At 43.1% G+C, this 12,679-nt stretch overlaps 1 protein-coding gene across 1 annotated transcript in view; it reads right to left on the bottom strand.

Annotated features, from left to right (window-relative positions):
- The window catches only part of C5H6orf58 (chromosome 5 C6orf58 homolog), a 491,403-nt gene that overhangs the window by 357,855 nt on the left and 120,869 nt on the right, over positions 1–12,679 (bottom strand). Inside the window, exon 2 of the mRNA XM_069236737.1 lies at positions 7,604–7,690. Within this exon, the coding sequence (XP_069092838.1) occupies positions 7,604–7,690 (87 nt within the window). The remainder of the gene's footprint in view (positions 1–7,603; positions 7,691–12,679) is intronic.

Genomic DNA, 12,679 nt, shown 5'->3' on the forward strand with positions numbered 1-12,679 from the left:
AAAGGATAACAGCATAACCAAGGGATGTAATGCTATATCCAAAACAAACTGACAAACAACAAAACAAGAGCAGTGCCCACCAAGAGCTACAATACACCACTCCCAAAATGCAAGGGACTAGACTGAGCACAAGGCTAATAAAAAAGTGTGCTCCAAAGCCCTAGTACTGGGCTGACAGACCTTAGCCAGTACACCTTTTGACAAGCAGCCTAAGCAACTGAAACACTGAACGCAGCTGGCTTGGATATGAGGAGGACAAGAGCCCTGACATGCCCAGGTGATGGTGTCCTCAATCCAATGACAGAGAGATATTGCAGTTGCAGCTGACCAGCGACTAGCAACATCTGACAACAAACCTACAGCATGTACATACAAAATCTGATGTATGTAATGTGTTCTTCTGGAGAAGAAGGAAAAGGACAAAGAAGAGTGGGAAGAAACCTATCACCCAAATGCAAGACCACTATATCCGCCATGAAACTCTAAAAGTGGAGGGAAATACCATAAAGCAGACAGCTCCCCCAAGTGCCTGGTAGAGGAGATGGTTACCCGAAACACCATCTCAAAAGAAAGAAAGCCATGGATCAAAAGGAGAAGAATGGAGACCGTGAAGAACCAGAAAAGATCTAAAAAAAGAAGTAGAAGGCTTCACAGAAGGTGAATCTGGAGAAAACTATGAAACAAAGTGTACATGAAAGGCTCTCCATAAGCAGAAAAAAAGCAGAGACAAAATCTCTAACTGCTTTGAAAGCTGCCGACGGGCCCATCAAGCAGGCAGGACATATTCTAGAAGGTAATTGATAACAACTGACAGCAGGGAACATAAAATAAAACAAAGCCCACCCACCCTCCTTTCCAAGAGAAAATAGAAGCACAGCCATTGCTTCCCCATTTCAATGCTTTAGGCACGGTTAAAGTACATGAACTGCACCCAAGAGCAGAATGTTGTGTCAAGTGGGGTTCCCAGGTTACAAATGCAGCAAATCCAGTCAATTGGCCACATCTGCTCCCTTAACAGAGGATGCTAAAAAAGACCTCCAGATCCAGGAAGCAATGTCACAGATGGTTTAAGTAGCACTGCTGTGGGTCCCCTCACAGACATGCCGTTCATTTCTCAGGCGAACAGTCCTTCCCGCTGTAGACCCTGTCTCAATGACAAGTCACAATTAGTCATTAATGCCAGTAGGGGGCCAGAGTTCAAGTGACACCTCTTGGACACCAGCCACAAGCCTCACTGCAGCGGCTGCTGCCTCTTGGTGAGAGAAGTATAGAAAAACAACAAGGGGCTACCCAACTTAACCCTCTAGAGTCATTGGGCAGGCCGACATAAAAAAACAAACTTAAAAATTGACTCTGGAGAGATAGATTCATATATTCTTTTGTCAACAATAATACCTCAATTATTATTGGATTAATCGCGTTTTTATTATACCTGGTTTTCTTTATTTAATTGATGCAATTATTTACAGCCACTCTTTAGAAAAAGAATCATATCCACTAATTCATTCGGCATGCACTGTAACCTTAAATCACCACTTAATTACTCATAGACATATGTTAAAATCAATACTCTTATGCACATTTATCCTTATATTACAGTTTTTTAGAAGGTGACGGCCAAATATAGATAGTCCATTACTTATTGGTCTGTCTGCAGTTTAGCCCGCATAGACGACACCATAGCACACCTATGATTCAATTGTCTCACATGTAATGTGGGTTGTTGATGCTGGTCTTTTTTTCTTTTAATGTTTTCCCTTTTAATCGTGGACTCCATGTATATGTAAAATGTTGACGCGTTTCAGCCTGGTAGTAGATGGCCTCTTCAGGACGATTTATGAGGAACGTGTATTTCTCGCTAACCTGGGATGTGGTAATACCTCAAACACACGGGGAATTGCACCTCTCCCCATGGGCAATTGATTGCTGCTGAGAAGTACTTGAAAAACAAAGGAATCGCCCCTGATAAGGGGGGGACCAGAAATCATGTCTCACTTCGCGTGGCGGAATTTCTCGCCATACTTATCCATGTTGTTAAGTAGCATAGCATGTAAATATGGCATGGGCCCAGGATGCAGAAAGAATCGGTGTATGGAGCTGGAGGGAAACAAAAATACCGTCTCACTGTGTGTGATGAGAAAGTAAGACTGAGACACTATGGCCCATATTTATACTCTGTTTGTGTCAGAGTTGCGTCATTTATTTTGGCGCAAATTTGGCGCAAACCTAACTCCATATTTATACTTTGGCGCTAGACCCGTCCAGCGCCAAAGTTATGGAGTTTGAGTCATTTTTTGTACGTGAAAACCTACATTGCGCTAATGAAATGCAAGGTAGGCATTCCCGTGCAAAAAATGACTCTAAGGCATGTGCGGCTTATTTATCCTCTGCCGTCAAAATGACACACAGGAGGAGGCAGGCCTTAAAACAAGGCGCCCAGCCGGATTTGTGCCGTTTTTTAAAGCCTGGGTCAGGGCAGGCGTTAAGGGACCTGTGGCCGAATTTACATGGTGGGAGACCATGGAAGCAGTCCGCAGCTGCCCTTCCTTGCACCCAGGGACACCCCCTACCACCCTCGCCCAACCCTGGAGGACACCCATGGATGGGGGGACCCATCCATGGTGAGTGCAGGTAAGTGCAGGTAAGTATATATTTTTTTATTAAGTGGCATAGGGGGCCTAACTTGGGCCCCCCTACATGCCACTGTGCCCAATGGCCATGCCCAGGGGACACAAGTTATTTCCATGGGGGTTGTGCACCAAAAAATGGCGTTAGTCAGGTTTGAGCCAATATTTTTTACTCTAACCTGACTTGCACCATTCTTTGGCGCACTACCCCGAGTTTTCCCTTCTCCTCCGCTGCCCGGTTACCATCATTTATTTTGACGCTAACCAGGCCGCAGCGCCTACTAACGTCATTCCATAAATAAGGCACCCGACTGGCGCGTTGGAATGGCGTTAGCCGGCAGTAAACTTTTTGGCGTAAATCTCAGCTAGCGCTCATTTGTGTCAAAAAGTATAAATATGGGCCTATTTTTGGACTGTGTCCTGCTACTCCCATGTCGGTTGCAGGGTACTCCAAAAGCCTTGCAGAAAGAGCCTCTCCCGAATAGGAAGATGGAGGTGAAAGACTGGCAGCCACCTCAGCGCTCCTGTTCCCTGTCGGAGACTGGAAACAAAACAGTAAGTGCTAAGGTGAGGCTGGTTAATTGTAGCACTTAGCCGAAGGGTAGGAGGGGTCTTCAAGTCTTTCCAGTTTTTCTTCCTGTCCCATGTTGGACACGTTATCTCATTAATAAGGACTGGGTCGAGGACGAGGAACGTAAAGGTAATGCGTATTTATTTGCCATGAGTGCAGAGAAATCGACAGTAGTAAATCCCACTTAAGGGGTGGAAAATAGTCATTAGTGGGCATTCCCAAAATTCTCTTCATTCTCTATTCACCCTGGAAATGGATGTAGATTTAACCCACCAAAGGCGGAAGCGAAAGAGTTTTCTTCATGGGGAAAAAAGTATTTTCTTCACAGAGGAAAAGTGCATTAGCACAGGAGGCTTATGTTTTTCCTGTGTGGGGTCATCCGCTATGAAGAACTCCGCACAGCTGGTTGAAGAACTTTTGGGAAGACACTTAACAATTTCAGAAGTACACTTGTAGCACATTTTCCAAGCATATTTCTGAATATGTTGGAGAACTGAAAAAATACGTTCAGGTAGAAATGGAAATCTCTGCCAGTACTTTTACGTTTTTTGGTAACTAGGATACAATAAGCATAGCTCTGTATAGTTACCAAGTATTTCAAAATAAATACGGGGCTTCTCTTATGTGTTACATTTTCCAGATGTGCTGCCAAGTGAAACAGAAATACAAACACCAGCATCCTGGAAAGAGCCCTAAAGGGACCTGAGTGATTGCACAAACAAGGTATTTGGAACAGGCAGCTATTTTAACACAATATGACAACATAAAATGGTGAACGGAGAAAGAAAAGTACCAACAAAGCCATTTAGAAGTGAACTGAATGTGAGTTGTGTAAGTATTTATCCCACATCTAAATTACTGCTGTACCATGTCCTGTTGAAACTATGAAAAGATGCCTTTTATAACAGTAGTAGAGAGATTACTAAGGGTCTGACTTAAAAGTACACCAAAATGCAGTGGAAGCATAATGTCTCTCAGGAGTAATCACAGTGGAGGATTCTCCACCAGAGGGCTTTTAACTGCTGTGCTGTAGCAGTTTGTTCTTCCTGTGGAAAGTCCTCCAGTAGAAATTTCTGCAGGTGCATGTGTGTGTGACTGCGTCTGTGTGACTGTGTGTGCGTATGTGTGTGTGTGTGTGTGTGTGTGCATGCGTGTGCATTCCTCTCAACTCATCCAATGGGTAACAAGTGACTCGAGTGATTGTGCCTCCCTTTCTTCACTAGCCTTTCAAGTGGATGCTCCTGGCTTCAATATATTTCTTTCTGCAAATACCTGATGTTGGTATTTCACAATTTGATGCACACAATATGCGACCTCCAGGAGAATGCAAGGCAGAACGGGCTATCATAGATGTTAGTACTCACATTTGTGAGCTATTTCTCCATCATGCTAATCGTAGTATCACAAATTGGAAAAGAGTGAGAGAGAGCTAGATAAGAGACAGATGAGAGAGAAAGTGTGTGTGTGTGTGTGTGTGTGTGAGCTATTGATAGAGATGCACCAACAGTGAATTATCCGAAAGCAATCATTAAGGAATATGAAGAAGATGATGGTCCGCTGAGAAAGTAACACAAAATAAACAACGGGTATTTTAGGGTTGCAAATGATGAATAGCATGTCGGCTTCACTTATTTCTCCTGTTAGCCTTAGGTTTGCATTTCATTTGATTATTAGTTTAAGGTGTTAGCTCTTTTAGGCCCTGATTTATACTTTTTGGTGCAAAACTGCACCAATGCAGTTTTGCACCAAAAATTTTAACACCGGCTTGCACCATTTCTGAGCAGCAGCTGGGCACTATATTTATGGAATGGTGCAAGCCGGTGCAAAGGGTAGGCTAGCATAAAAAAAAATGACGTTAGCCGGGTGGGGCTGGCAGTATGGAAGAAGGGGGTTTTGCACCAAAAAATTATCATAGGCAGGTTAGAGTAAAAAAAAATAATGACTCTAACCAGCCTAGCGTTATTTTCTGATGCAAAACCATCCATACAACATGACTTCTGTCTTAGAAAAGACAGGAGTCATGCCCACCACCCCAATGACCAGCACAGGGGACCAGGGTCCACTGGGCATTGCCATTGCACCCAGTGCCATGTAGTGGGGGCTCACTTCAGGGCCCCCAATAGCACAAAAAATAATTACCTGTACTTACCTATACTTACCTGGGATGGGGTCCCCCATCCTCTGCTGTCCCTCTAGTGTGGGTGACCCTGGGGCCTGGGGAGGTCCCCAAACGCCTGCCCTGACCAAGGTATTAAATAATGGAGCAAAGCAAGCTTTGCACATTTGATCCCACCTCCCTGTGCATGATTTTAGCATGAGGGGATAAATATGGTGCTAAGGCCATAGAGTAATTTTTTGCATGGGAATGCATACTTTGTATCTCATTGATGCAATGTAGGTTTCCACTTCCAAAAGATGACTTTAACTCCATAATTTTGGCGATAGATGGGTCTAGCGCCAAAATTATAAATATGGAGTTAGTTTTGCACCGAATTTGTGTAAAAAATGACACAAATATGGCGCAAAACAAGTATAAATATGCTCCTTCACACGCCCAATCCCTCTCTAAACGTTATTCTTATTCACTGCTTAGAATTACTTGCCTATGACCAGGCTTTGCAAACATGCTCATTCCTCTTCTGGGCAATTAAATGAATGCGGTGCTAGCCCTTACAGACACCCATTAAGGTAAAGGCCACTGATGCTTTCTACAAATCCAAGAGGAGAAATGTCTGTTGAACAGTTCTCAAACCGCCTGAAAACGAATCCGTTTAGTGCACGTTTCTTCAGGAGCATTTTGTCAGCTGATGCAGAAAGGCAGTGAAATGCTGGAGGGAGGGGCTTTTTTGTCTCTACTGTGACTACCAGGGCACATTTTATTAGTTCCTTATATATTACTGCAGATTGCTCATTGTTAACTTAAAAATATCCAGATATGAGCTAGAAAAATAAATACATACAAACATATTAGCTGTTCAGTTAAGCTTTTTAATTTGCAAAATTGCATTTCTGAAAACCATTTATGCATGTCCTAACACGAGTAGTGATAATTTCCCTTGTGAACAAAAAATCTCACTAAACCCCCTTCCCTCTCAAGAAGCTTGTAGTCGCCTTAGCACTGACGGTGATCAGGAAATGAATGACACATGAATACAGCATATTCCTGACACAGAAAGTGCATCATCCTCTAAGCCCCTGAAACATTTCCAGACATAGTGGATGCTTTGTTACTCAAGGGTGTTGTGAAGCGACCAGCGATGGGATGCGAATGAAGTCAAGAAGCTGCCTAAGAAGAAAAACCTGAAGCCGCGCAGCTCGGATTAAAGGGAAAACCAAAACCAAATCGGAGGAGGGAGGCGGGCCATCACATGGTGGAGGAAGTTTGACATAGTGTGATGGCCAACAAAAATGCTCTCTTAGTCAATGTTCCCTGGGTGGGAACTTAGGGCCAGATGTAGGTAGGTAGAAATTTGCGACTTGCAATTTGCGAGTCATAGCGACTCGCAAATGGCAACTCGCAAAACGAAATGCAGAAAGATGTCTCAGACACCTTCTGTGACTCGCTATGGGGTCGCAAAGACCCACCTCATGAATATTAATGAGGTGGGTCGCAGTTTGCGACCCCATAGCGAGTCCATGCACTCACAGGGATGGTGGCCTGCTGGAGACAGCAGACCATCATGTCTGTGACTGCTTTTTTAATAAAGCATTTTTTTTTTCTTTTTGCAGCCCGTTTTCCTTAAAGGAAAACGAGCTGCAAAAAGAAAAACTTCCGAAACCATTTGGTTTCGGTTTTTTCAGAGTAGGCAGTGGTCCATAGGACCACTGCCTGCTCTGAAAAAATATTTTTATTGGCATTCACAAAGGGGAAGGGGTCCCATGGGGACCCCTTCCCTTTTGCGAATGAGTTACCATCCACTTCAAGTGGATGGTAACTGCGAGTTGGTTTGCGACCGCATTCGTGGTCACAAAGCAACTCAGCATGGCGATGCGGTCGCAAATAGGAAGGGAACATCCCTTCCTATTTGTGAGTCGCAGCCTCAAATTGCGAGTTGGTACCGACTCGCAATTTGCGGTTGTGCATCGCGTTTGGCCTTTTGCATGTCGCAAAATGTGTTTTTTGCAGTTTGCGACGTGCAAAAGGCTACCTACATCTGGCCCTCTGCGAACAAAGGAATGACATTTCACACAATGCACCAATAAATGTGAAGCATTTAGGACAAGCACAACAAAGAACGAATGGCAAGAGGGGGCGTGGCTTACGTCCCTATACTGAACACAGCATGTCTCACAGAGACAGTGCATGTGGTGCCTATGCTCAACGTAATAAACAGCCACAAAGGTACTGGGACATATCGTAAAACAAAAATAGCACTGTTTATCAATTATTTCATAAAATACTCACAAGCCCACCAGCTATAAACAGATATGCAGTACAAGTCTACAGGTGAGTACCCACAGGCTGTGGTATTTGAAGGATCAGCCAATCTACCTGAAACACAAAGCAGAAAGTGATGAAAGGAACACATTGATTAAACTTTACAAAGATTACAGCGATACACTAAGAGTCATCATTTATTAGTCCTGGCTCTTCTGCAGTTAAGTACTTTATAGTCTTGACTCAAGCATGCAGTAAGGTGCAAAGGATTCCGCGTGGTGGTGGCAGCCTCATTGCACACTAGCATTGGAGAGAGCAGGACATTGCCATATCTCTAAAGCAATGGCACCTTCCTGCTCTCTCCCTTGCATGCAATGCAGTGCAGTAACTTTGATTACATTGCAACACATTTTGTAGATATATATATATATTTTTTACCTTAATCAAATTCCTGGAAACAGAATAAATCAAGTAGGGAATTTGAGATAATTTTAAACACCCCACAGAGACCCCACTGATGATTCACATTAAGTTGGTAAGTCACATTTGGTATCTTGACTGTCGACCAAATGATGAAGAATGCCACTGGTAAAATGTAGTGAGTGAAAGTCTCTTTAAAAAACTCCAAGGGACTGCAAGTTAGGAAAGGCATTTTTGGGATCCCACTCTCCCTTTTGATTGTTTACTGCTGGTCAGGATACTGTCAACATCTTCAGATTTTATATACTACAATTGTGTGGCTGTCATTTCTCCCTGATGTTTGCACTGACTACCAGCCCAAAAGCAACATTTAGTGGTGATTGATCAATCCACATATTTGTGCATATATCAAAACAAAATTGCACCTCCTTCAGTGCAATCTATCTATTCTGGCATCTGGTATGTCTGGCATGACGCCAGAATAGATTTTGTACTGGAATGGTATACCTCCATTACAAAATGCTACGCTTAGACAAACGTTTAAACTTGTCTTACTTTAGATGTGCTTTATGGAGCAGCACAAAAAGACAAGCCAGAAAAGATGGAAGAAATAAAAGCATTTCTCCTCAATTTCGGCAATAGCAAAATGGTTTTAATTTTTTATGCAAAGACCTGTTTACTTTTTTTTAAAGAGTTTTGCATCAAAGACCATGGGTGATTGCATGGAAATGGCAACACCCACCCAAGAAACGCCCCCTTGACACTGTTTGGCTTACTTTTAGTTAACTTTTTTTTGCAATGGAAGGTCATTTTTGTGATGTAGATCGGTGCAAAATGAGGATAAAGGTACCCATTTATGGGAAGCTATCATGGCAATGAAGAGTTAAGTCAAAATTAAGTCAGAAATCCTTTACCAGAATATCACACTAAAAAGCAGCTGAATTGCAAGTGCTTAACTCACTGAGTTATTTTCCTGGTTGCTTCTCAGTTCGAACAGTGAACAGGGGCAGGGTTACTCGCATGTCCATGGTGCTCCTCATTCATTCCAGTTCTATTAATTTGTCAGTTGAAATGAACACATTTCAACTGTTCTATTGTGGTTGTGTGCTTAGTATGGTTGTTTGGGTTGTCTATGATCCAGTGCCTCTCATGAGTCAGGGATACTCTTGAGTCAGAGCTACTCGTGTGGTTGTGGTCCTTCTTAAGAGATGGCTCGTGTATCAGTAGTGCACCTCACTATGGCAGGGCTACAAAATGGCAAAAATGCTGTTCATGTGGCATTGTCATTCTCGTAATAGTGCCACGTGTGTTAGAGCTATTAATGTCACTTACTTGACTAGCATGCATGGGGAACTTTTGCTATGACTGGCCTAGGTCAAAATCTTGACTTCTCAGGTGGATTTGTCCCAGATACCCTCTTGCTCCAGGGTCCTCTACTAACTAGGGCTGACCTTTGACAATATATTGTTGTGGAAGGGCAACTCTCTCTGCCGGGCTGTTATGGTGCAACTAATGCCCTTCAGCCAGGGCTGCTATATTTTTCAGGGCTAAATGTACTTGCTAGCTTCCATTGTGTCCATGCATACCTTTAAAAGGGTTGTGCGAAATTTGTGTTTTTTGTTTTCACTCATTTACACAAAATACAGAAATTTGCATTTGGTGCCATATTCTAGTCTGAAATGTGTCCTAGAGTCCACTTTGGATGTGAGGATGCACATCCTATTAAAAAAGTAATACAAAAACACACAAGTATGGTAATTGTTTGTGTTTGACCCGGTCTTTTTGAAGGGTCATCCGAAAACTTTTTTGTCTCCTTCCTTCTATTTTTTCTGACTAGTGTTTGTTGGTTTTAGGACTCATGCCACCCACATGAGTAGCCCTGTAAACATGGCTCAGACCTCCCACTGCAGTGTTTGTGTATGCAGTTTTAAACTGCTAATTCGACCTGGCAAGTGTACCCACTTGCCAGGCCCAAACCTTCCCTTTTTATACAGGTAAGTCCCCCCTAAGTTAGGCCCTAGGTAGCACCATGGGCATGTTGCAGTGTATGTTAAAGAGGGGACATGTACTGGTGTGTTTTACATGTCCTAACAGTGAAATACTGCCAAATTTGGTTTTTACTGTTGCAAGGCCTATCTCTCTCATAGGTTAACATGGGGGCTGCCTTTAAATATCTTTTACATGTGGTTTCCCTTTGGGAGCAGATAGAGATATGGAGGTTGGGGTTGCTTAACTCACATTTTAAAAATACATATTTTGGTAAAGATGTTTTTTAAATTATCTGTTTGAAAATGCCACATTAAAAAAGTGGGCATTTTCTTGCTTAAACCATTCTGTGACTCTGCCTGCTTGTGCATTTCCTGTCTGGGTCGGTCTGACAGTGGAGCTGTTTGTGAATCCCCTCTAGACAGTGACATAAAGGGAGCAGGGGTGTAGCCTCCATATCCTGATGGGCCATCTGGGCTAGAGTGGAGGGAGGAGTGGTCAGTTACACCTGATTCGACTGTGCCTGCCCTCACACAATGCAGTCTCCAACCCACTAGTGTGAGTCTAGAGCCAGGCCTGGGCAAGGCAGGATCTTGTGAACAACAGAGACTTTGGTTTGAAGTTTGCCTACTTCAAAGGCAGAAAGGGGTATAATTAGTGGACCCAAAACCCCAGATTTTCAGATTACTTCTGGAACCAAAAGGAAACTCTGCCAAGGAGAAGAGCTGAAGACCTGAAGGAGGAGTACTGCCCTTTTGCCTGTGACTATGCTTTGCTGGGTTGGCCTGCAGTTGCTGCTTCTGCCTGAAAGAGGACAAAGACAGGATTTTGTCTTATATTCCTGCTTGTGAAGAATTTCCAAGGGCCTGGACTGAGCTTGCCTTCTGTTTCAAAGTCTCAGGGCCAAAAGGAACAGAACAAGGTCCACATCAGGTCCCCAGGGGCTGATACCAAAATCAAGGAGCAGCTGTATCACATACAATAGATGTCCCTCGAACTACTGTTGGTGAAACATTTAAAATTTGGCAAATAACTGTGGTTGTGCGGTGTACAAGAAAGGACTGAAAGGAAGCGACTAATCTGTGTAGAGAGTACATCAAAATATTTTCATCCAAATTGATCGGCCTAGGTAAAATAAATTAGTATAGTAAAGTGTTGAAAAGTGTTGATAATGAGAAAAAAATCTAGAGGCGATAAATGAAAATTAAGATTTTCCAGTTTATGCCTGACTGTGCTACTTGTCCATATGAATTTACTGTTAAATATGCAAATGCAAGACTGTTGTGATGAGTTTATTGGGATTCTGCTTACGACGGCAGGGGTTCAGAGCATAGAATCATAAAATAAAGTCTTTGAAAATGGCAGTGGGCGACTTTGATTGATATTTCTGCATTAACAGCAGAGGTACCCCATAGGGCTATAAAAATATACCGTGGATGCTGATGATGATGGTCCAGTTTGTGCCAGGGTCCTCTATGTGGCAGATGTACCTATAAGTTAAAGAAGCTGATCGAAGCGCCATTAATGGTCCTGCCAGATTTACCGGTGCTGTAACCAATGTTCCTCTTTGTGCCAGGCAGTCTTGTGCCTGGGACGTTCTGTGTTCCATACCATGTGATGTACTAACCCTGCTCTGTGTACCAAGACTGCTCTTGTGCTAGAGATGGTTTGTATCACAGGCACCCTTGGGCTGTTGGGCCTCTGTCTTCCTGGAATGATCTTATGCCAGGGCTGTGCTGTGTGCCATCCCTGTTGCAAAACCATCTCAGTTGCCAAGAATGATCTGTTCTTAGGAGTTCTGGATGTGTTATTGGTGATTTCAGGCCAGAATACTGCTTTTGCCAGGTCCGCTTAATGAATGCGTTTTTTAAAATTGTTTAAGTCAACTAAATAAAACCTCACCACGGGGTGCCCATCAAGGGCCCAGCAGTTCCCTTATTTTTGCCCATTTTGAAAAGGCAAACTTACCAAGCCAAAAGACCCTGTGAGCATGTGCCATGCAGCAAGAGTGACTGCATTACAAGCAGGATTGTTTTTGTACAGATCTATCATAAGATGCAATTACCTCTTTCTGATTGTAATACAGAATGCACCAAGCATACAAAGAGGAAATAACTAAGAGCAATAGGATATTCCTTCTCAATACTCCTCTCTGTAGTAGATGTGCCATTACAATCCTAGATTTTCTGTCTTTACTATTGTTAGTGAATCTGGGATTACATTAAATTGAATAGGTGGATGCATGGGAATGCCCAGGCTCCACCTAGACTCCACCCATGGAACATCTACCACAATAAAATGGAACACAATTTAACACAGGCCATGGCGTTGTGTTACATTTAATTACATGTATTTACTAAGTCATGGAAAGTGGTGAAAATATCCCTTTTTGTGGCTTTGTAAATGTCATTTAGTGACTTGCATGACCTTGCAATGGCTTGTGTTATGCAAGATCAAAGCAGGGGCCAGGAACAAGGCAGGTTCTTAGTAAATCTGGGCCCAGTGTTTTGCATGAATTAATTCTTCATAATACGGCTGGGCTGCATGCAACGCAGATCCTGACAGTACCTTCGGCAAAGGGTAACACTGGACCAAGACACCACTTCCTCCCATGCGACAAATGAGTTTTTTAGGTCGAGCCTAGACAGCACCCATGTGCCGAAAGATATGCTGTATGGAGTACAGGCATTTTCTCCA

The sequence above is a fragment of the Pleurodeles waltl genome, chromosome 5 (assembly GCF_031143425.1).
Source record: "Pleurodeles waltl isolate 20211129_DDA chromosome 5, aPleWal1.hap1.20221129, whole genome shotgun sequence".
Taxonomy (NCBI): Eukaryota; Metazoa; Chordata; class Amphibia; order Caudata; family Salamandridae; genus Pleurodeles; species Pleurodeles waltl.